The 23745-nt window shown below is 36.0% G+C and overlaps 1 protein-coding gene across 7 annotated transcripts in view; it reads right to left on the minus strand.

Moving 5' to 3' along the window:
• Positions 1-586: 586 nt before the first annotated feature.
• ANKRD10 (ankyrin repeat domain 10) overlaps positions 587-23745 on the minus strand; it is a 37721-nt gene continuing 14562 nt past the window's right edge. For 6 of the 7 annotated variants that reach the window (XM_054197223.1, XM_054197249.1, XM_054197269.1 and 3 more), the window contains exons 3-6: positions 23403-23494; positions 8956-9191; positions 5182-5277; positions 587-2287 (exon numbers count right to left, since the gene is read on the minus strand). In XM_054197223.1, coding sequence (XP_054053198.1) covers positions 1803-2287; positions 5182-5277; positions 8956-9191; positions 23403-23494 — 909 coding nt within the window. In that variant the 3' untranslated portion in view covers positions 587-1802. The remainder of the gene's footprint in view (positions 2288-5181; positions 5278-8955; positions 9192-23402; positions 23495-23745) is intronic. The other variant, XM_054197233.1, reaches the window with a different exon arrangement.

Raw genomic sequence — 23745 nt, forward strand, 5'->3', positions numbered from 1 at the left:
ACTACATCACCAAATTAAATCTGCTCAGAACAGGGCCCGGATGCGGTTGTTCCGGCGCAGGCAGTGGTTACCTGCACACCAGGAACGGCTTGTCTCAGGTGAGATTCGGCTTTCGTTAATGGTTTTGAAAGCACCGAGGAGTTTTGTTGGTCTGGCCAACAATTTGCAAAAAGACCGGTCGATTTCCCTATCAGTGCTACTCTCAGTTTGAATACACTGTGGGTATCTTGCATGTAGATAGTGAACCACGTAAAGTCTATTTAAACACTGATTTCTCTGTAGTCTGCTGCATTTTGCCCAGAAATGTTCGAAGGAGAGTGTAATTTCCATGAAAACCAGAGAACCAGTATTTTTAACCTATTTTTGGAGTTCAAGGCTGATACACACTTCATACACACAGAATATCTAGTACGTGTTTCTGTGATGCACTGAAGGACAACTTACTGGGCTCTTCACGTTCGCTTCCACATACCGACGAAATCAAGCAATCCCACACCACACCGAGAAAGATTATGGAGAGAAATGTGATTTAAAAACTATTAAAGACTTGCTCAAATTGACAACAAAAATATGTCTAAACAAAATATTCAGGTACAACATAATATGTTTATTTTTATTAAATTCCAATTTGTAAAGGTCCCTTTTAAAACGAAACAAGAACAAAAAACCCAACACAATTCAGAGGGCTTATCTCATTTACCGTATTTTCCCCACTCTTCACTTACCATAACACAAAGCAGCAACTTATATTATTAGTGCTCATATAGTGCACTTATATGAACTTTGATTTGTGTATTAAGCTTTAAATACAATGTATTTTCCGTGAGCATAGCCCAAAGAGTACACAACATTACATTTCCAAAGCATATGTTTAAAAAAAGGACGATAAATGTATATCCAAGACAGTCAAACTCAAATATTTTGACTTGGCAAATTCTAGAACAAGGAACAGCAATTTTAAACCGCGTACAAAGCAGAACAGTGCCAACATGCCTCCGGTCTGTGAGCTATGGTAAAATATCAAGCGTACATATTAAAGGAGAGAAGCCAAAGGAAAACCGCCACAAATTCAGAGCTGACCCGAGGCACACCCAAACCGCGACCGAAGGAAGGCAGCCCACTTCCCCACTCTATAATGCAAAGAGCCCAACAACAACAAAGAAAAAAAGAAGCACTTCTACGCTACAGAAAGTGAAACGGTAACTTCTTCCCAATTTTGTCTCTGCGCTTTCAAACAACTCGCTCAAAAAATTTAAAGGTGAACATCGAATTATACCAAACCAACGTACAAACTATAAAGTCAGAGAAGCTCCAGAAGATTGCCACTTTTCAACCTTGCATAGTGATAGCTGGCATCGATATTGCTACCATAGCTTCAGCAGAAGATATGGAAAAGAAAAAACCTTTACTTCTAAGTGATGCACGTACGTAACATTTTCTTCACAAAATTCAGTTAAACATCGTTTTAATAAAAGGGAAAACAGCTCTAGAAAGGGAAAGATAGTGTTCACAAGCTTAGAAATAAAAAAAATACAAAACCAGAACATTCCATAATAAAAAAAATGAAAATAATAAACATTCCATTGTAACAGCACCTATTTTATCACTAAATAAGCCCCATACATGCAACAAACTACAACTATTGTATAAGGCTGTCAAATGAAAGGTTTACTTTTCATATAAACAAAGTGTAAAAATAGCAATAAGTTGCAAACTTCAAATTTAATGCTATGCGAGGATTTTGTCCCCCCATATTCATTTGGTAGCAATTTCAATATGCGTTTGATATAAAGGTCATTCGTCTAGGAACCGTGATACAAATACATTGTGCCTAGGACAGTATTTTCGTAGCTCTGTTCAACCTTGATAGAATTGGAATGCTCAACAACACTACTAAGTTCGGGGATGCTTTCAGCAGTATCCCCAAAACCATGGTAGTGTCCATAGTGCAAAGTATCTCCAGGGTCTTCCACCCACGAGGGCCGGTTAGAAACACAGCTACTGGGGCTTCCGTTCAGATGTAGCGATCCACACATGTCGGTGGAATTATTCACGGCTTTCTCTGGTTCCTCGGTGCCATTACTGGTATGAATTCGATGCCTACTGGAAGAAGTTATTCCAGGAATTATTCCGTTAGGTGTTAATGTTAAACACTCCTCACGCCTGGCATCCATCCCACTGAGCTGTTGCGCGGCGGTGAAATCCAAATGTCCATTGATGGCACATCCATTTGTCAGTGCATTCAATATGGAGCTACTGCTATTCATATCTGCATTAAGAAATACACCTGTCACCAACAATTAAGAATAAATCAAAACACACCAAAATGTCTCCACTACACTCCACTTATTTAAAAAATGTTTCCGTACACAGCTTTGAGAATAAATCTACCCTTTCTTTATTTATAACAATATAGATAGTTCAAAGGAATGAGAGCTGACCAGTAAGCTTGTAGCACGGATTCTTACGGTGAAAATGCAACTATCTATCTACATTTAATGCGTCGATATGCCTATACTAATCTTTGCAAAGCTAATGTGAACTTCTCAGAATTTTTTCATTTAACTGTATGAAGTAAGCGTAGCAGATGACATTCTGGGCAGCATTTTGAAAGGCGGAATAAAAGGCATCTTTCCACCTTAACTGTAATGCCCTCTTGGGATGAAAGATTATGTATGTACAAGAACCAGGTCTCTGTGAGAGGCTGAAGTGTTATTTTTCTTATTTTTCAGCTGTAATTTACCCGTGGCTCCTTTTTTTCTTTTTAGTGCTACCTCTCACAGTACAGTACACACTGAAATATGTCAAATAAAGAAAAGTTATGTTGGGGTGCTAATATAAAATGTTTCAAAGTTCCTTTATTCAGAAAGCACTTCAGTTTATCTACCAACTTGCTAAACGACATACTAGGCAGGTTTGTATTTAATGGCAAGTTTATAATGACATCTGTACAATCCACATGCAAAATGCCATACAATAGCAACAGCAGAGTGCACAGAAGACTAAAAAAGATGAGTAGGAGGAAACAAAATTCTAAAAATGTGCATGCAAAAACCGCTGACAACTGTTTTGAAGCAATTTCTCCTTTGAATTTAGTAATTAGTACAATAGTTTTTATTTCCATAAACAGATTTCATCAGTATGTCTGAAACATATGTTTTTGCAGTGGTACTCAAAGTACTAGCACAAAAAACGGGTGACATATTCTGCCTTACAAATGCCTACTGGTAAAGGGCATCTAAACTTTACATCTATATTGGTAAAGATGAGCAAGGCAAACGTAGAAACTACAGACCTATATGGTGACATTTAAAGGTTTTACATTCCATTATTATCCTTGGATACAGGCACATATGTTTATGCATACATGAATGCATAAACCTATGTGCAAAATAGGATTGCAATTTCCAATTCAAGCCGGTAAATCTGTTAGTAACTTCCCACGTTTATAAAACATTGGGTTCCTGTTTAAGTGACACATAATGAGTACCACTGTTTGACATGGAAGGATCTGAAGTTTTGGTTCTCTATTAGTCCTTCGCACGGATATTATTTGAAATAGGGATTACGATACTGGTACTTCCCATACAGCAATACATAACGCCAAGAAATGTGTTAGACTTGTAACTCACTGTATGCACCAACTGGAGTTTCCTGTTTAGTCCCTACATGAGTTAAAATAACCACATCAGCTGAACTCATTAACTACACATTCTTATTGAAAGTGGAAAAAACCCACCCAAACCCATCAATACATCAAAACTAATAATGTCATTGATGAAAACGCACAGAAGGAATTTCATATAGTGTTTATTAACTGAAAAGTGCAAACTGTTTTAAAATAAATCCTTGTAGGCTGGCTTTGCCAAATCAAATTAAATAAAAATGGCACTACTGTAGTTAATATGCAAAAGTAGGTAATGAATAGTTCTAGTGATAATTACAGAATCTTATTATTTGTTAAAAATTAGCACCTATAGTAATAGAGTACATTTATGAAAGACAATCATTTGTCCATAAATAAGAACACTTAGTAATTATCACTGGAATATATCATAGTCTACTTTTAAAGTACTGATTATATACATATATGTATGTATATATATTTATTCCTAATATATTAAAATATCTATTAATTATCATTCCCTTTGGTGAATCTGATCTGTGGTACAAAGCATAAAGTTATTTATCACAGAACAAATTAAACTAAGAAATTCATTTCTGAATGTAATAATCCACGATCATAGTAACTCCATGCCTTTACCTACAAAGTGCATGGAAAAACCTGACCCAAGACAGTTTTAATCGAAACTCTATACACATCCTGGGGTTGCCAAAAGCATCTTGATTAAGCAGCCCTTAAAAAACTTAGAGCATTAATATTCACTAATACTGGTAACATTCTGAGTGTTTCATGAAGATTGGTACAAAACACAAAAACTGTTTTCCAAGGTATGTTATTTTGAAATACTAGTTTAAGCCCTGTGATGTCTAGTCTTTTATTTACATAAAAAACCCCACGGCAGGATCCTGCACTTATATCACTGTGTCTGAAGAAATTCTGAACGTATAGTATATATCTAGACTATTCTTTATAGTATTTGTTGAACTATTTTGAATATAGTTTAGTTGTAAAGTACATTATTTTCAAAGCTATATAAGCACTAGGATATGTTTCCCTAGCAAGTCTTCTTATTAGCAATTAAATCCATTTAATGAAAGTGAAACTAATAATTTAAATGATTTCTGAATTTCCTTAACCTGAAATTATAGCAACTAAAAGCAAGGCACAGCGTAATACAAGCCTCAGGTTAAAAGTGGAACAGATACTGTGGATTTCTATCTGAAATAGTTATAAACTACTAATAAACCTTCTCTTTCACCATTACAATATATTGCATCAAACAGCTAATTTTAGATACCTACTAAACCCCCAACATAATGGGTATTACAGCGATACAATAGTTTTCAAGACTCTAGACAACAATGTGCAAAAATAAAGGACTAAGTTTTATACTTAAAAATAAAATGCATATTGATTCTTGCAACGGCAAGGAGTTTGCATTGCAGAAACAGTGTATATTTCAATTTCTTTTGGTCCAACAGAAGTACTCTCCTGTTGTTTGGTGTCTTCAACCATTTGAATGTTGTTGTAGTTAACAGGAAACTGTCCACTCCCACCTGATACAACGGCAAACTCTCTATCAACGTGCATATTGTCGGCGTCATCCTCAACTCCTCCGTTCATCATTGGTATTAAGCCATCAAAGCTGTAAGCTGATAAAAAAAAGGTCACGTTTAGTCACTGGTGAACACTTGAAAACTCAGCCAACAAACAGATGAGTACTGTGATTTCTAAAGTAAAAGCTTTTTACAAACATACATTTTTCATGTCTGAAAGCTTCTGACATGTTTGAGATTCCAAACGCAGAGTAAGTAAATGCCAAGTACTTGCACATTCCTTTTAATCCCTCAAAATGGAGAATTAGCAGTGAACGTATCAGACTTTGCACCTACGGATCAGTTATTAGTCTGATGTACTAACAGATTGAACAAAGAGCAATTTAAAGTACTCGAATTTAGGCTGCACTGTACTGCTAGTGTGCTCAACCAATAAAAAGCAGTCTCTGCCTCACATTTGTCTACTGTCAGTCTCGACTGCTCCCTCGTCCGCTCCCGAGGGCCAGTTCCCAGCAACCCACCCCCCATTCATATCAGACTGCTCCGGGGATCCCTTCAAGTGCTGAACAAACACATCTGTCTTCCCAGGAAAGCCAGCACGTGGTTACTTTTGTGGGAAATGCTTTAATAAGCAAGAAGGGCTTGACTTCACTACCTCTTATACCCACCACCCAAAGCGCTGCTCCACTACTACCCCAGCAGACCCTGCACTGCTCTCGCACTGACATTAACACACCTTTCTATATACACTGCACATACTCTTAATACTGTTATAAAGTGCTACTTTAGAAGACTGCAAGTCAGCTCTCATTGCCCCGGGCACAACAGAAGTTTTCGTAAACTACCCGCTTTTAAAGAACCTCAAGCAATAGCTAAAGAGTTTCAGAGAGATCACACAGGGCTTAAGGGAGACCAGGGTGCTTGGATCAATGGGCTTCAAATTACCCTAAACCAGGAAGGGAAATGCATTTTTTTCTAGTTACCTAGAGGAATATGGAAGTGTAGTTTCATGCTGGCCAATTCCAAGGGTACAGTTGGCAACGCCCCCATTCCCACCTCACAAAGAACACCTAAAAGCAACCTGTGTTGAGGCTCCTGATACTGATGTGGATGGTCACCGGTTGTGTAGAGCAAGTCAGTACCGTGTGTAGCATGTACAGCACAGCACAAAAGCCAATCTGCCAAGGGCCATGGACCAGAGGGGCTAGGATGAGGACTGCCGCCAACACAGCCGTGCAACCACTTGGCCTGGTGTGCAGCATCATCCTCATTGACCCTGTGCACCATCCTCTACCAACCAGCCCGGGAAGCAGGGGGAAATTTCTGGAATTGATTTCAGAAAAATAGACATAAAACCCAGCTCACGTTTCTGAGCCATAATTAAAACCTCTTTGGTGTACATTCTGAAAGCAGACACTGATTTAACTTCAGCTTCAGCCTTTCGAACTCACTTTGAGAGAGTAATTAGTTTGTATCACAGCATGTCATGTATCAGCATTGCTTAATTTTTAGGCTGAAGGTTTTTTTAATACTATGTACCCAAGAGGAGATACATATGCGGGCATATAAACAAAATTAGAGGTTAAGTTACCGCCACCACCGCCCAGTTTAGCTATTCCAGGACAAAGGGTGAGGCACAGGTTTGAGTACTTTTTTTCTTGCAACTGTACTGCTTCCAGGTTCTTGCAAGGGGCATATACTGTGCCTGGTCACGAGAAATAGTTTTTTTTCAAAGTGGTGATTGTTCTAATTAGGGGTATGGCCATTAAAACCTGACTCTTCCCTGCAAATACAGGTTGCCTGCACTCTCTCTGAACATCTGGAATCTCCTATGCAAACAGTCTTTAAAGAACAGACTGGTGTGGTTTTGGTAAGGGCAAAATGACAAAATCGGGTTTGTTTTGTAAAAAGGTTGGCTCAGCACAATGATGTACTGATGATTTCTCATTACTCAGCTCTGTTGTTTACAAAGCGCCCCAAGAACAGTGACTCATTCTCACTCCAATTGACTTTTCACACCGATCTGATAGTTACTACTGATGATGATGTCTTTGAGGGCAGACATGTCAGACTAGAAACCAGCTTCCACAGTTGGGATGCATCTCTTAATTACTACACAGACCTTCAAGCAAATACTGCAAAGCTTTTGGCTTTGTTTGCAAAGGTCTTAAAAAGTCATACTGATTGATAAACATTTCAAAAATTACCTCGTCTGATTGCTTCTCTTAATGTCTCTGTAATTGCTTAGGAGATCTCGTTCACTTAAATGTATTGTCTATTTGTTTGCTTGATCTAACTTATCCACTGGACCAACTGTTTATGCTGAACGGTAATGCAGATACTGCTATTTCATAACATACAGAATAAAAATAGCGAGCCCAGTACCACTCCCAGATTGTGGCGAAGTGCTACCTATTGACTACATTGGAGCCATTTTAAAAGAAATTGCTGATTACGAACATTCAGAAGGAACAGGTCTTCAAAACAAAAGATAAATATCTTTGCCTTCAAGCAGCTCCTCTGGGTGACAGAACATGAACGCGTTGAAGACATCTTTCTGTAGCTGTTATGGGCATCTATATACCACCAACGTTTTCTCATTCTATGTAGCCACTTGAGGACGTTGTTCCTGAAAAGCACTCTCACATTTAACTGCATAGGCACTCTTCTCCATCATGAAATTATTTATAGTTTAGACCAACTACATGAAGTAACACATCCTGTTTATGATTGGCTATGGAGTAGCCCGTTAAGGCCTCTGATCCTGGTGTGGTTGAAATGGTGTCTGGATGGCAAGTACTAAAGCAAATATTAGTGTCAACATTGATGTAATTTATATTATCCATGTCATATTTCAGAACATTTTGGTTTAAATTCCCCTCTTTTTAGCTGTAATTAAGCACTGTTTGAGCTCATTTTATTTGGCTCACTGAAGACCTACAAAATCCCTTTCCTGATGCTAGACAAAAGAAATGAGGTTCGAGTGCAGAATGCTGCATTCTTCTTAATAACACTTTAATGGGATGAGCCCCAGGAAGGAAGCAGAGGATACTCGCAATCGTGTTATTCAAGGTGTTTGTAAGATGTACAAAAAAAAAGATTTCTTCACATAGCCACCAAAAAATATCTTCGCGGTTGTACTATCGCATCATTGCTAGCAGAGGAAGAGTCAGTATCCTCAATGCACAAAGCTGAAAAGGAATCCATAAGGTTCATTCTAGTCTTGCATCTTCCTGTAAGGTATCAGTTCCCCTTGGAACGTGATCCTGAAAACTTAAGGTATGTTATCCTAGTGTCACAGACGTAATCCCTCTCAATTTGAGAAAGCTTCTTGCATTCAATTTCTTTCATCCCTCTTACCTAGCAAACAGTTTTTGAATTGTGAATGAATCCTGAAGTAGAAAATTACCATCAGAACATCCGAGCTTCTTTGTGAATTAACGCAGTGTTATTTGGCTCTACTGAAGAAGAAACTGAGGAAGGAGTAGAAGCTAACTTCAGCTCATACTCTTGCACATATTATTCTTGGCATCATGTAACTTTAGCGCTCTCTGGAAATAGAAATTTCTGAACACACCAAGATGATGACAGGGAGAATTGGGATCTTGTGTCACAGAATAACTGCATTCGTCTGCTTCCTGTATTAATATGTCATTTAGATATGTACGGGAGTTTGTCAATAATACTCAACATCCACGCTGAAAGGCTTTAAAATGTTTATTTTCCTTTCTCAGCAACAGTATCACCCCATCCCTTTTACCTCTGGGGTCTCACCTTCCGTTCTAGCCTTCTTTACTCCAGCAGACTCCGTATCTTCAAAGGATCTCTTTCGACTTGTCCCACCACTGAATGGATTGGGACCTGCATTCTGATGAACCCCATTTAAGGTGCCATTGCTATAGAAACGATTCAGGTGACAGTTCTGGAGGTTCAAGAGAAACTGGGCACATTCTTGGAAGCCCTGGGTATGTGCAAGGTCTGCTGCTGTCAGGCCACTGGCATTTCTCAAGCTGTACAATACAAAGAAACTGAATTACACTCATTCATCAAGCTAGCTTGCTGCTGCTGCTGCCCTTACTGACTATCTATCTGTTGGTGATGAGAGAAAACATACACTTAGCAAATTTCCATTAAGAAATTAGTTATCAAACTTAGTTTTATAACTAACTTAACTTTTTGCACATACATCTAGCTTCTAAGCAAAATTTGGGAGACAATACACTTTTAAATAAAATCAATATACTATGTGCCTTAAAAAAAACATCTTCCTATTTAAACTTCTCAAAATGCTTTACTCTAGAACAGTCTGAAGTATCTGATCTTTACATAAACTTCAGACTAATTTAAGCCTTGAATTTTACCATCTTCTGCAGTTTATTTCTGCAATCTATTGCTTTAACTTGAGCAAAAGATAAAATACTCAAAACAAACTTAACATGACTTGGCAATTGTCCATGGCATTCTGGTTTCTAAGGTAACAACAACATCGCTATTCTGCCTAACAATAAAATATATATACACATACAGGAAAAGATAAAGATGAGATACTTAGTTATGCTTTGCTTATACTTTTTTTTTTTTCTGGTTTGTTTGTCATTTCAAAGTGTGTGACATCATAAGTGCTGGGACTTGCTTTGTTATTTGAACCAAGACTTGACCATGCATGAGATTCTGAATATTCTAACGCAACAAGGACATCATAAATTAAATCAGGTAGGACATGTATAGATGTAGAGGTTTAATTTGAAAGAGTGCTGCATCACATGCATTTACACAAACATACAGTTATGTCTGTGCTTAGAAATGTAGGCTAACTTCATAAGGAAGCGCAAAAAAGTGGAGACAAGAGGGACAGAAATGACGAAACTAGATTGTGAAGCAAAAGATGCCAATAAATCTTTCCTAAGTTTTTTTTCCACCTTTCCAGACAGATCTAACTAGTCAGAAAATTGAATTTTTGTTTTGTGGCTGCAGTAGTTTGGAAAAATCCATTACTTAAAAATCCAGAAAGAGACCAGCCAAAAGAATAATAATTCAGAAGATTAATAGACCCAATTCTGTTGAAAAACGTATGAAGCAGAAAACAATTCACTTCAGATCATGCGAAGAAAACTAAGAACAAAGCCCAGATTTGCTTCCTAGATCATTGCAAGTTTTTGCTATGAAAATGAGACTAAAAAAATCTTTAGAAATTGACTACTACAGCAATACTATTTCCATAAATGGATGCTGCTGGATTACATAAAATTTGGAAGATTAAGTCAAAATAAGAAAAACCATTAGGCTAGATCAGGGTAATTTCATTCCATACTACAACATTCTAAATCACCATCTACTTGGACTACTAGTGAAAATCCAGAGAACAGCAGCCAAGAACGGTCTAGAAAGTAAGACTTTAGAAGACTAAAAAACCTAGTTAGTCAAAAGAAATGAAACTTCAGGGTACAGGTATTAGTTTTGAATACCTAAAAGATAGCTGCAAAAAGAATAATCCCTTCTGTGTGTCCAGTGCAGGCAGCGTATGAATGGAATTAACACAAAAAAGGGATATTTGAAATTAGGCATCAGGAGAAAGTTTCAGAATACAAAGGTTGCTGAATCTCCAGAGGGTTCTCTTCCCCACCTCCTTTTAAGAGCAGATTATGATTTCAGAAACTCTGAAAAATAGTCAATCTTTTCCCATGCTGAACTAGATGGCCTGTTGAGGTCCCTGTGAACCAGCATTCAATGCTCCTTCAGTATGGACAACATAATGCAATGCAACTAAAACTTAAGGAACAGAAATTTCAACATATCCATTTTGGTCAAAAGAATAGCTCGGTTCTCTGAAATCCACTTTAAATTTGCAAGCCCCAAAAGGACTGTAAAGGAATCTAAACAAGAGCAAATTAAAGTCACACAAAGATAAAAATGACCAAAACAATTTGGTGTTGACTGACCACCTAAGTTAACAGAACTTCAAGGAGCAAGTAATTCTATTACTTAGAAAATGTTACTGAACAGTAACCCTGCTTTAAAAAAATGGAGCGCAAGACTGACTACAGTTAAGTCACCATTTCCCAAAGGAATGCTGATACAAGTTGCCAGAGGCATTTACAGATGCAAGTGTGTAAGGCTACATGACCAAACTCTGGGAAACAAAAGTTACAGTTCCCAGAAACAAAATAAATGAACTTCAAGTTAGCGTTTGTCAGAGTTTAAAATGTAATGACCTTTGATATTTTTAGATCTGTCCCCTTCCCATCTCTTCCTGAACAGCTTACTCTTAACAGGTAGACAAAGATGTACTTGTTCTACAGGAGTATTTTGGAAGCACTGCACAGGTTTTCAAGGGACTCAAGCACACTGGCTGTAACACTCTTGCTTCTTAGAGTTTAGAAATGTCTCTTAAAAACCTGAGTCTGAATTTAGCCCATCAATTTCAAGACAGCTTCCTGTGTGCAGAAGTTACTAATGAAAATGAGAGGAAAAAAAGTCCAATCAAATAAAAGATTACAGGATCTAGATGGCTCTAGAAACCAGCTGGCCAACTGCTACAGAAGAGAACACAACTGTTAAGTTTTCTCTGCTCTGTCTGAGCGGGAACACTAATTTGGGCATCTTTTCTATATCCACTTGTCAACTTCCATTAACTTAATCGAAGCTTGAGCTTGAATATTCTGGGACTTTCAAATCCTGTCAAATCTCAGTTAAACTGGCTTGCACTCCAGTATTAACGGGAAGGAGAAAAGGAGAAGCTGACAAAACTGACAGACTCTTAAGTCTCACTTTCTCAAAAACAGGCTAGAAGGATAAAAAAGACCTACTACTTTAGCTGATTTTTCTAGGCCTCTCCAGAAGGAAAAAATCTGTCAGTGGGAACACAAAAGGCAGCAAGAGCCAGCTGTGCTATACTAGCTCATTATAACAAAATGCAAGTATTCCCGAAAAAGATGTCTAACTCCATTATCTACATGCACAAAGTAGAAAAGAAAATGCTCTTAACAGATTGTCACAGAGTTTTGCCACACTGTATCTTATGTATTTCCAAAACATGTAGAAATACTGCCATCACTGTCAGGATTCTGATGGCATAACAGAAAAATACACTCTTATACAGCCTTTGTAGAAACCCTCAACTGGAGTACTTGAATGAATTAAGAAGCTAGGACATCTATGAGACCACCCTTTAAAAGCATTGATCTGGACCTGGAATGGAAGTACCCTGTTACAACAGTAGCTACCAGGAACTGTGAACACACCTACTACTAAACCTGCAGTGTACGGTCTACCTCAAATGCTGCCAATATTTGAAAATTAAGCAGTTACCTCAGCTTAGTCCATGAGCTAAGAATATAAAAGCCATTATTGTAAACAGCCTCCATTATAGGAATGAAAACAGTAATAGTTCACTGCCTCAACTACACGTAAGACTAAGAGGAGTTCAATCTCTTGGGTGTAATCCCTATGTTAGTCCCTGGTTATGAACTGCAATTATATGTAAACTGACTATCAAGTGAAAAGAAGGACTAGTAAGACTCATTTGGCTATTAAGTAGACTGTATATGATACAGACTGCACGATTGAAAAAAAAAAAAAAGATCAACAAGCAAGAAACTCGAAGAAGTAATTGTTATATTTAAGTAAGTAAATTTTCAACTACTTCAGTTATTCGATATGTCCTTGAAATGTATTTTTCTTCATTTCTCATAGCTGCCTACATAAATAAAAAGGATTTGACTAGATAAAGGATATTATAACTGAAAATAACTTCAAGACCCAGACTGAAAAAAAAGCAGTAACAAAAGCCAAAAGTAAACCATTGGACAGCATAGACAGAAATACCTCAAATTTTCACATCTCCTGAAAAAAAAAAAAAAAAAAATCTTTTTCACCCATCCTCTGTTTTTCGGAAGTTAAAATTCCCTTCAGTCCTAGTTTTGATCTTTTACCCTAAACACCTTGAAACAGCAGAAGCTGCAAAGTCCAGAACACACTGTTTGACATTAAATCTTCTGTCAAGCTGCCCTTTTGTTACTGCTAATTATACAGCAAATATGACAGCTCTATTTCTGTAACTGCATTACTCAGAATTTAAAAGCGAGTAAGGCAATTTCATGCAGGTTTTGTGGGTGGGTTTATTTTGGTGGTTTATGTTATTTTATTTTTTTTATTTTGGGTTCCCCACACACAACAAAGATGCTGAACTTGAGGGGCAAGCTTATGTTTCTCTTCAGGGTTTTTCTTTAGGCTAGGCTACCTAGCTGAAACAAGACTAAGCAAATAGCAAGCTACATAGGCTGGTATTTTTCAAAGATGACCTTATGAAGGCAGACGCTACCAGTAAGGAAGGTGTGGAAGGATGGAAGAAAGTTATATTAAAGAAAATCAGGCTAAGTCTTAAAAAGTTACATGAATTTTGTGATTAGTCAGTCTTTTATCAAATAGTACTCGTTGACTTGGGGCAGTATTTTTTAAAGGTTGGCCTAGTTACTGTCTAAAGAGACAGCTATGCTCCAAAAACTTATTTCCTCCCTCTCCAGGAAAAAAAAAAAAAAAATCAAAAACTGAAGACGTCTCTGAAGGTGGTCAGTTCAGCTACAGGAACAGGTGGAAAAACTGAAGAAAGGACACTGAAAACTAAAACTCTGAAAATATCATTCCCTTTTTGGCACCTGCTCCAGACAGGAACATACATGAAGGCTTGAACAGACAAATGGATGAAAAATTCCTTACCCAGGACTAAATGCAGTTTTGGTAAGTGGTCAGAAAGTCAAGTCACTCTACGCTTAGAAAACACATACCTTGCCATCATTTCCAAAGCAACTCAAGTACTTAAAAAACGAACGAGTCCTGTTAAGACAATTTCACTTCGCAGTGTTTTTTTTTGATTTATAGTTTATTCTTATTTCTATGCGATTTTTACTGTGAGAAACAAATTATAATCATGAAGCATGATATTATTTACCCTCAGTCTTCTTGTAGGCTAAAATCCAGGAGCTGGGAATGATAAAGACATACCGTTTTCCTCAAGATACAGAAGTATGAGATGCTAACTCCAAAGCAAAAGACAACAAATGTAACTGGAAAGATACATTTCCTTATTATGAAGTCACTCCTAATAGAAAAAAAATGCATGAGAAAAGTTGAGGGAAGTCTAGACATGGATGAGTACAAGTAGGTGATCTTGAAGTTCCTTCACAGATTACATTTAACACTTTAATTGTTCTGTAGTTACAGATATTTTATAAACAAACTCAAAATGTGCACTGTTAATACATTGAGAGTTAAAGCTCTGACTTTTGTATATACATTTATTCACAAACCTTCTACAGTGCTTAAAACAACACTCTCATAAGACATTTTTCTTCTTCCATCAAGTGATGTCCACAGGTGATCTTCAAAACTGACTGATCTTGGCTTTTTTTTTTTTTTTTTAAAAAAATCTGTTTTTCTCTTCTTCAGGTGTCATCATCACAACTCCCATTTTAAAGGCTCAGTTCATCTGAGAGTCCTGGTATCAAATTAAAGTAGCTACTAAGATGAAGCATATTTTTGTATTTCCTTCTTCTGAAATGCTTTTAAAAATGCTGGCTGTGAATGTAACTAAGTTGTTCAAAACCAAAAAGAGATAAGTATTTTATCTGACCAAACAGGACTGGCATAGAGAAACATGAAGTTAACTTTCAGTTTAGCTTTAGTTTGGAAGGATGCTTTTATTATTTCAGTCTAACTACAATGTGTTGTTTTGAGAAGCTCACTAAAGGAAGAAAACAACCCGAGGTAAGCTTTTAAAAAATATGCAAGACACTTCCACTATGATTAAGTTATAGAAAGCAAAAAAAAAACCCAAAGCAAATAAAACTTAGAATTATTTAAATATAACTACCTTGGTGTGAGAAGATTTACTTCAAGGTAACTTACAAAATTTTCTCTTAGGAGGATCGGTAGAAAGAAAAGATAAAGACATGTGCTTCTCGCATTGAATTATAAATGATCCTGAATTTACTTAGGAAGAACTTCATTCCAAGTTCTTTCAGTTCTTCTCCAATTTTTTTACGTATTGGAGGAAAAAAGCAAGTACATTTCTATGTGTCTTTAACATAGAAATACATTTGAAATACACTACCTTTCACTTATAATGTCACATACCTTGAAAAACAAAACGAATGTTTGCTACAAAAAGTCAACAGTAAATATTTTTGAAAAAAACCATTCATATATGTAAAAAAATCCCCTAAATGTTTAATTTTAAATAGTGATTACATCACCTACAGCTTACTGTGTTTTTGTTAATGCCATGCGACAATCTAAGAAAATAAACCACAGTTTTCGTATATCAATATCTGTTAAAAAATACTGATCTCAACTTATCTATTGTTAGTTTACAAATAAAAATGTAGATAATTGTAAATTAGGGTAAGCAAAGCATGCAAATCTATAGATTCTATATCTGAATTCCTAGATTAGCATTAAAACCAATCACCGCAACAAATACCTCAACAGTATGCCTTGTGTGCAGAAAGGAAGCGATACTGAACATTCAATGCCACAACTGTAAGGTTTTCGGAGAAGCACCTGTGGCAGTTTCAGCAGTTTCTATATGGAATGCTCCCCCTTTCTAGGATTACTTGAAAAAATCAAGTCAATTCGAATTACGTAGCTGTAAAACATTGACATGTGTAGTTTTTACAGTTTCAGAATCTTCTGTTTGATTTAAACGGGCAATGGTGCATAAACAGGAAACTTATATCATAAGGGATCACATATTTGCAGGCAACATTAAGATTAAAAGTTACATTAACATACATAAAGTGCTGTAGCACATTATTCAATATGTAAGCCATTATCATGTGACCACCTTAACAACAAGATACTAAGCCTTTTATGCCTTTAAAGCATCATTACGTTCATCCTGAAACCAGTTTGTCAGTTCTTCACTGAAATTTATACAGAATGGATTAAAATTACCGGTCAACTCATGGCTTCAATTACTTTAAATGTAGTAGGCTGTATCTCAAAAGAATTAGTAACTATTCCTATACAAAAATTAGCAGATACAAGGATTAAAACAAAACAAAAGAAAGAGAAAAAAAGATCAGAATACTAAAACGCCCACAGTGAGAAAGAAACGTTTCCTATATAAACATCAGTATACTAGTCTAAAATTTCTAAAGCAAAATGATTTAAAAATACTAAACTTTAAGTGTTTTAACCCTTTGGTGTCCAAATACAAAAGTTGTGAAGTAGTTTCAAACATGGGTTTTTTTCAGATATTAAGAGAAAAATATTCTTAACTCACAGATGTGTGTCGCTGCTGGGGACAGCTACAAAAATTCATGCTAGAATTACATACTGGACATCTACAAGCACAAGTTGGTGCCAAGTTTTTATTTTACAACAAAACACGTGGCAGCTGAAATTATTTTAGACTTTTATAAACAATGGTAGAGTTTCTCAGAACATCCTCCAAAATCGCAACAAGTTGAATATATTGGAAATAAGGAAGCTCTTCTTTGTGAAGACACTTTTTTTCGCATCAAAATCAAGGTTCACTATGAATCATGCAGCTATAATCAGCTCCTAGATACTTCAACTCACGACTGAGCAAATGCTGGCAGAAGAAAGAATTCATAAACCATGGTAGGCAACATTAGAATTACTACAAGCATCACCATCAGGCGGTGATTTATTCCTGTACCTGCATTCCAATTTATATACTTTTAGAAAGACCTCAAACAGTGGACTTTGATTTTCAATATCTCTTGTAAGAATGATTCACACTCCCAAGTAAACTTTTTGCCTGAACAATATAGGCCTATCTAACTTTGCCTGGTAACAGCAATCAACAGTATTTTTAAATTCATATCCCATTATGTAAGAAGTGATTCTTAAATAAAACTCATAAAAGGAAGGTATGAAAGACTATCATAACTCTCAAAACAACAGTCTGATTGCAATACAGCATAACAGATAAGACCTTCCCCATTAAAATGAAAATCACTAGCAAAAATGAATTCCAAATAAGAATCTTTTTAGTACTGCAGCCACTTTAAGTCCAAAGACAATGTGAGAGATACTTAGCCAGCCAACTTTATGAAAATGAGAACTATCATTGCTGCTGCTATCATGCTTCTAGGAACAGACCAGAACTGCAGATAAAGTTGATTACAATGAGGAAAGCACTAGGGAAGACTACTAAGGAAAGGTTCAGTGCAAACCCCGAGTTTAAAAGATGAACAGCCTTGCAACGCAGATTCTGCCAAGATGCCTCTAGTAGCCAATAAAATCATATTACTCTCAACATATCAACTGAAAATCAATCATAGCCTAGGATTAGAAAAATTGAGAAAGGAAGCTTCTCTCAAATGTGCAAAGCATGGAAGAGAGTGCAAGAGATTTACTACAAAAACCATGGACAGTAAGAGCTTGGGAATAAAACTAAAGACAAAACATAAATGAATTTCAAAGTATTTTTGTGATGAAAGTGTGTGTGTGGGCGGAATCAAGAACAAAATAATTAAAGGTATTAGATAGGCATGGAGAGGGAGACTACGAAACCACACATTTTCTTTTTTGTGACAAAAGTAACTTGATGCTCTTACTCAAGCAGACAGAAGATCTTTCACATTAAGAAACTGCTGAAGTGCATAAAACCACTTCAAATGAGCTTCACAAAAGGTTTTTTTTGACTTAAATTTTCCTGCATTTAAAGGAAAATTTATCTACTATGTATGGGCAACATCAAGCGAAATAGAAAGAAGGAAACAGAAGAGTAACATTTTCCCTGAGTTACAGCTGCCAAAGCTCTTCCAGGGTTTGTTAAGCCTCTATGCAATGAGGTACAGCTTGTAACTGGTAGCACATGACACACATTAGAAACCTTTTCTAACCAACCTGAATGTGTTCTGAGCCATGCCACAACGGCCTACTGTGTTTTGTCCAGGTTCAAGGGTACTAGTTGAACTATGATCATACTCACTAAGAATAATCCACTCTCAAACTGAACAAGAACTCAGTGGTAGGAGTTTGCCTCAGCTTCCTGTAATTATTCAGACCAGCTGTAACTGAAAACTACCCTTTTCCATCCTAGTTTACTGTAAGCCTGAGCGCCTCTCTTCCACTTTTTGATTTGTCAGTTATCCATGTGTATATGTTCTGCTTCAGTATTTTCAAATCTTTCCTTGAGACTAAATCCAAATTACTGCCTTACTTCATGGTCACAACCTCCCACAAACCACGTTAAGTTCTTCTACAAGGACCGTAATCAAGCGTGAAACCAAACATGTTAGAAATTAGCAAGCTTTACTTGAAATTATTTTGCTGGAGTGTACGAGTTTCACCACCGAAATGTACAAAACATTTTGACTTTGCCTTTCCATAAGAATTTACATAAGGCAGGAAAGGAAGAATGAATTCCAACACCTGTAGCCTCCACACTGCAGAATGGTCACTAGAAGAATACTACCGTGGCAGCCCTTAAAATGCTTGTTATATACAATGAAAGAAGAACAGGCACATTTTTTTTTCCCTCAATGATACTGCAGTCTAATAATGCAACAACAGTAGTCAATCCAGCAGTTTAACTGCTATCTGGAGATTGGACAATCAGGTTTCCAAAAAGAATCATGTATTAAGTGTTTTGAGTTTGAAAAGTATTATAAAAGATTATAAAACCACTAATATACTAATTAACAGATAAGAACCACTCTTTTGAAAAAGCACCTAAATCCTATTCCTAAACAAATAATTAGTAAGAACCCGAAGCATTATTCTCAAGATGAGGTTAATGACCATAAGAAAGTAGGATGTTGATTCTTCTACACTGAATCAATGTAGCGTTACAGCTTCTATAGTAAAAAGATTAAATAGTAATGACCTTTCACAAGCATGTTAACACCAGAAATGGACTCCAGCTCAATACTAAAAGCCTGGTAGTTAGCTAGGTAAGAAAAACAAGCTAATGTTAAAAACTTGTAATCATGTGCTAAGATTTTAAGAAATCAGAAAGAAATCCAGAGACTAATGGAGTAGATCTCTGAACCCTGATACCCTTTCAAGAGAACAGGCCATGTAAATTTCCCCTCCAGACTGAAAATGAACTGAAGGTTTAACACACAGAGGAATGGCTGATTTCTGTGTTAGCATCATGAAATCTACACATCACTCTTGTTCTGTCTCTCCACTAAAGGTGATTGAATTTCAGGAAGTCAAGATGTCTCAAAAGTATAAATGAGACGAACAAAAGCTGAGATATCACAGGAGTGATAATTAAAAGGTGAGACAGACTTCAAACAGAAATGTATTACAAGAATTCACAAAGGGCTAATCCAGCGGCACTGAAAAAATTCACATTGGACAGATTTCTGTTATGGAAGATGGAGAGCAGTTGTGAAGAAGAAAAAAGAAATTAATGATGTTTTTTTCAAACAAGACAGTGCAGTTCATGACACGTGAATTTGCAAAGAAGAATTAAAATTAAGCCACTGTCAAAGAACGAGAATAAAGTTTTTTCTGAAAAACTAAATATCAGAGATGGGACATTTCTGGCATTATAGAAGGAGTGAATTTACACATTAAAATGAATGCAAGACAGCTTTAATGCGAAAGTGGCTGAAGTGTCTGCCTAAACTAGATCAACATCACGATACGAATCTGTCATCTGGTAGAAACAGATAACACTGGTACATTTATCCCAGCATGTCAGTTATTCTCCCCAAACGTGGAGACCAAAGTATAAGAAACCAGAAAGGAAAGTATCTCTTTGGGGTCTTTTAGCATCCTATCATGGTATACAAACCAATTTTCCCTAAAACCTTGCAATTTCCATCAGGCAAATAAAAAAACCAAAAACGTTCCTCTGCTACTATTCAAGCATCTTGACCATCAAAAGTACAACCAAGTACTGGATGGCTGCATACCAAGCCACACCCTGACCCACAAGTTACACCTCTCTCTACCCCAGGATAATACAGTGTTTGAAACTTCTAGCTCTGAATCAAGTCACTAAGGAATAGACAACTGTTCAATGACAGTCACAGAATTTTTATTCAGAAGTAAGTGGACACTGCACAAGTGAATTGCATGAAAATGGCATATGAAACGGAAGAAGAAAGTTCAAATCAGTATAATTAACAGCTGCATCTGCTTATTGTATTTTTGATTTAGCAATGTCCTGTGTCTACAGTTGCATTTTATATTTATATATATGCGGTGATGCAACCTATGTAACTATATTAAACACCCAGCATTTAAAAATTAGTGTAAAAGAGCAAAACAAAACATGGCACCAAGAAGGCTTTCCTCCATAAAGAGCTGTGGACACTTGTTTGTCACCATTATAAATAATACACAATTAACCATACATAAATCGCATAATTATGCTTTTTAGTGAAAATCCAGCAGTTATTATGGATACTTTAAAAGGTACTATCCACATTAAAAAGTCAGTTACACAGCAAACCTTTTCACTCATATGAGGACATTGTGACCACCTGCTTCCCCCTCTTCAAGGGTCCATGAATACCATAGTTAGTGGAGCAACCATTTTTATGGCTGTAGGACATACTGTGCACAGAATATGCTTCAGCTAAAATGAGAAGGTAAATACCACAAAAAAAATCAAAATATTTTCACTAGGGTACAATTATTATTTTTAAAATATTATTAAAAATTTACACAGGAATAGAGACCCAAATTCTCTCTCATCAATTAGGAAAACAATGCAACAACTTCATGAAATTTAGAGACTGCAACATACTGTTATTTCTCTGTGAAAGCAATACACTAACAAGCCTGAAGTAAACTAGAACAATTCAAGTGAGGCAATTTTATTAAAACTAAAATTCTTACTTTCATCCTTACTGGACTATTGTGAATATTCTTTGGCTTCTAGTATAACCAAAGGAGTGAATACAGTAGAAATACAGTAAACACTGGTATCAAAGATTACACTAGTCCAAGTTACTTCATTTTAACAGCAGTATTTCAATAATCACTCATTAATAAAAAACATGTATCTTACAGTATTACACTACTGATTACTAGTGTTCGTGTAATAATGAAATCTTAACTTCCCTGTTCTACTTTCCATAAAAAACTAGGGATGGTGCAATACTTGATTTATACTATAGATATCATGTATAAGCAGTGTATTTGGCTAATTGCAGTTTTACAAGGGATATTCTCTGCATCTTCTCAAAATCAACTATATTTTGATACCATAATTGTATGAAGAAATAAAGAAAAAATTGGATTAGAAGATCTAATCCCCATAAAAAAGGCCATATTCACTATCAGTAAATATCAGCACTTTAGTTAGTGCTTAGTTCTGTATTTAAGAAAATTCTTGCCTTGGTCCTATATAGTCAATTATCCTTTCAGTTAATATACACAAATTAGAATTCAAATATATTGATAAATTCTTGCTCCTTTTCTTCTAACTGAAGCCATAAAATAAAGGAGTCAAGACTTTCAGGGCATCTACATTTTCAAGATGTTACAAAAATCAGGAAATCAACATACTGTTAGAAATATGGGGCCAGTTTTCAAACCCAGATAACCCCAAATTAATCAATGTCAAAAGCATATACATGGATTTGGCCTAATTTAACATACTAAGCCTAGAAACCGGATTCTATGAAAAATATCCTCACTCCAATCGGTCGATAGCTAGCTCTCTCAGGTGACAGGGCCAAGTCCTGATCCTCTAAATGACTAAACATGGGTTGCTCCACTAGCCTATTGCATTTGCATCCCTGATTAAACCATTTAGTGGACAGGATCTGATATTTAGTTACCTACAGAACTTGTAACAAACAGAATTCAAAGTTAGAAAACTGAGAATTCAATTATTTCCTGTTCACTAAAACTGCTATAAACCTACGCTACTTCTGCTGCAAATAGCTTTGGTCAAAAGCAGATATCACTCTGCAAGCTTTACAGAAGTGTTTTGCCTATGGCTTGCAAATACAATGTTTTAAAAGCAAAATTTTTGTTCTGTAAGTTACAGTTGCGGCCGTGTCTCCAACCACAGTTACTCAGCTACTTATTTTGAAAGCCCTATGGACTAACACGCTCTCTTCTTTACATCAGCCTCTTAACTCACTCATTTCACATTGTTTATGCAGTTCCACAACTTCTCTTTTATTTGGATACTTTGCAAAAAATCACAGGATTACATACTAATTGATGACGATAATTAAGGTTTGCTCAATTCCACAGTAAATTTAAATCCAAGTTTATTTCATGTGAAAGTAAATGGGAATTTATAAATTTAAGACTGATTTCATGAACTTGTCAATAACTGACTGACAGCTGCATTCTAAGTAAGTTATTTCAGTGACATTTTTCACTTTTCTATGAAGCAATCTCTTCATATAAAGCATTTTGTTAACTGCTATTAACTTAAAAACTACTGTATTTCCTGAATACTCTGTGATACCATTGAATGAGTTATGTTTTATGGTAGATTTATCAGGGCAGCATTAGAAAAACAGTGAGATGGAAACCAAAGGGTAAAACAAGAAGTTAACTACATGATTCTTATTTCACTTACAACTTAGAAGTTTCATATTGCAGGTTAAAATACAGTAACTAGTTACCATTTAAAATAATAAGGCTAGTTCTAATTAAAACAAATTGCTAAAGTATTTACATTATTATAAGCCATAGAGCTTATACTCAACATTTCTAGGTGAAAACTGCATCCATTTTGTCCATGCTGTAAGTTGCAAAAGTTTGTGAGATTTTCTGAATGTTTTTTCAGTACATAAACCTTCAAAGAAAAAAGTTAACAGGGCAAATACACAATATACTAACAAACAGTATTAAACTAACTGCGAGGAGTGTGTGAGATGCTACTTTGTACATAACGTTGCTTTTGCATTGTTTTCTATATTTATTCACCAGTGCAAGGTGTAAATTTGTTGTAAAAAACAACTATACACTAGTCAAAGTGCACAATTTGGGGTTATCTGACAGAAGCGTGATAAATATTTTAATATATCAGATATAAATGCAATACTAATGTAGCACACTGGTTATCTCCTAAGTAAAATAAACTTTATTACTAGACATGGAAAACATCTTGGGCTTCATTACGGTTGAACATGTCTAGCTATTTTTTAATCGGGTGTCTGCTGTTTTGACTTTTCTTTCTGACATTAGTATCTGTGTTTACTGGTCTAAGTTAGTTAACTAAACACACAACAATCAACAACAAAAAAAAATACCTCACTTACTCTATTTGCGCACCATGAGCCACAAGGGCACTTATGGAATCCATACTACCAGACCGTGCTGCTTTATGAATAGGAGTTTCGCCAACATAATCCTGTAAAGACAAACTACATTTTGTCAAGCATAATCTTTCTAAAAATTAGAATCTTATTTTTACATTACTCATTTTAATTAAGAAAGCAGATATACAAAAGCAGCATTTATTAGCTAGCAAACACATCAGATACTTTATGATTCATTATTTTAAAGTTTGCAGTAGGCTGTCATGTACATTAGCTATTTAGCAAGAAACAATGCTAAGGGCATCTAACTCACGAGATAAGCCTTATCCAATAACTAGGCAAT

This window comes from Rissa tridactyla, chromosome 1, assembly GCF_028500815.1.
Source record: "Rissa tridactyla isolate bRisTri1 chromosome 1, bRisTri1.patW.cur.20221130, whole genome shotgun sequence".
In the NCBI taxonomy this organism is placed as follows: Eukaryota; Metazoa; Chordata; class Aves; order Charadriiformes; family Laridae; genus Rissa; species Rissa tridactyla.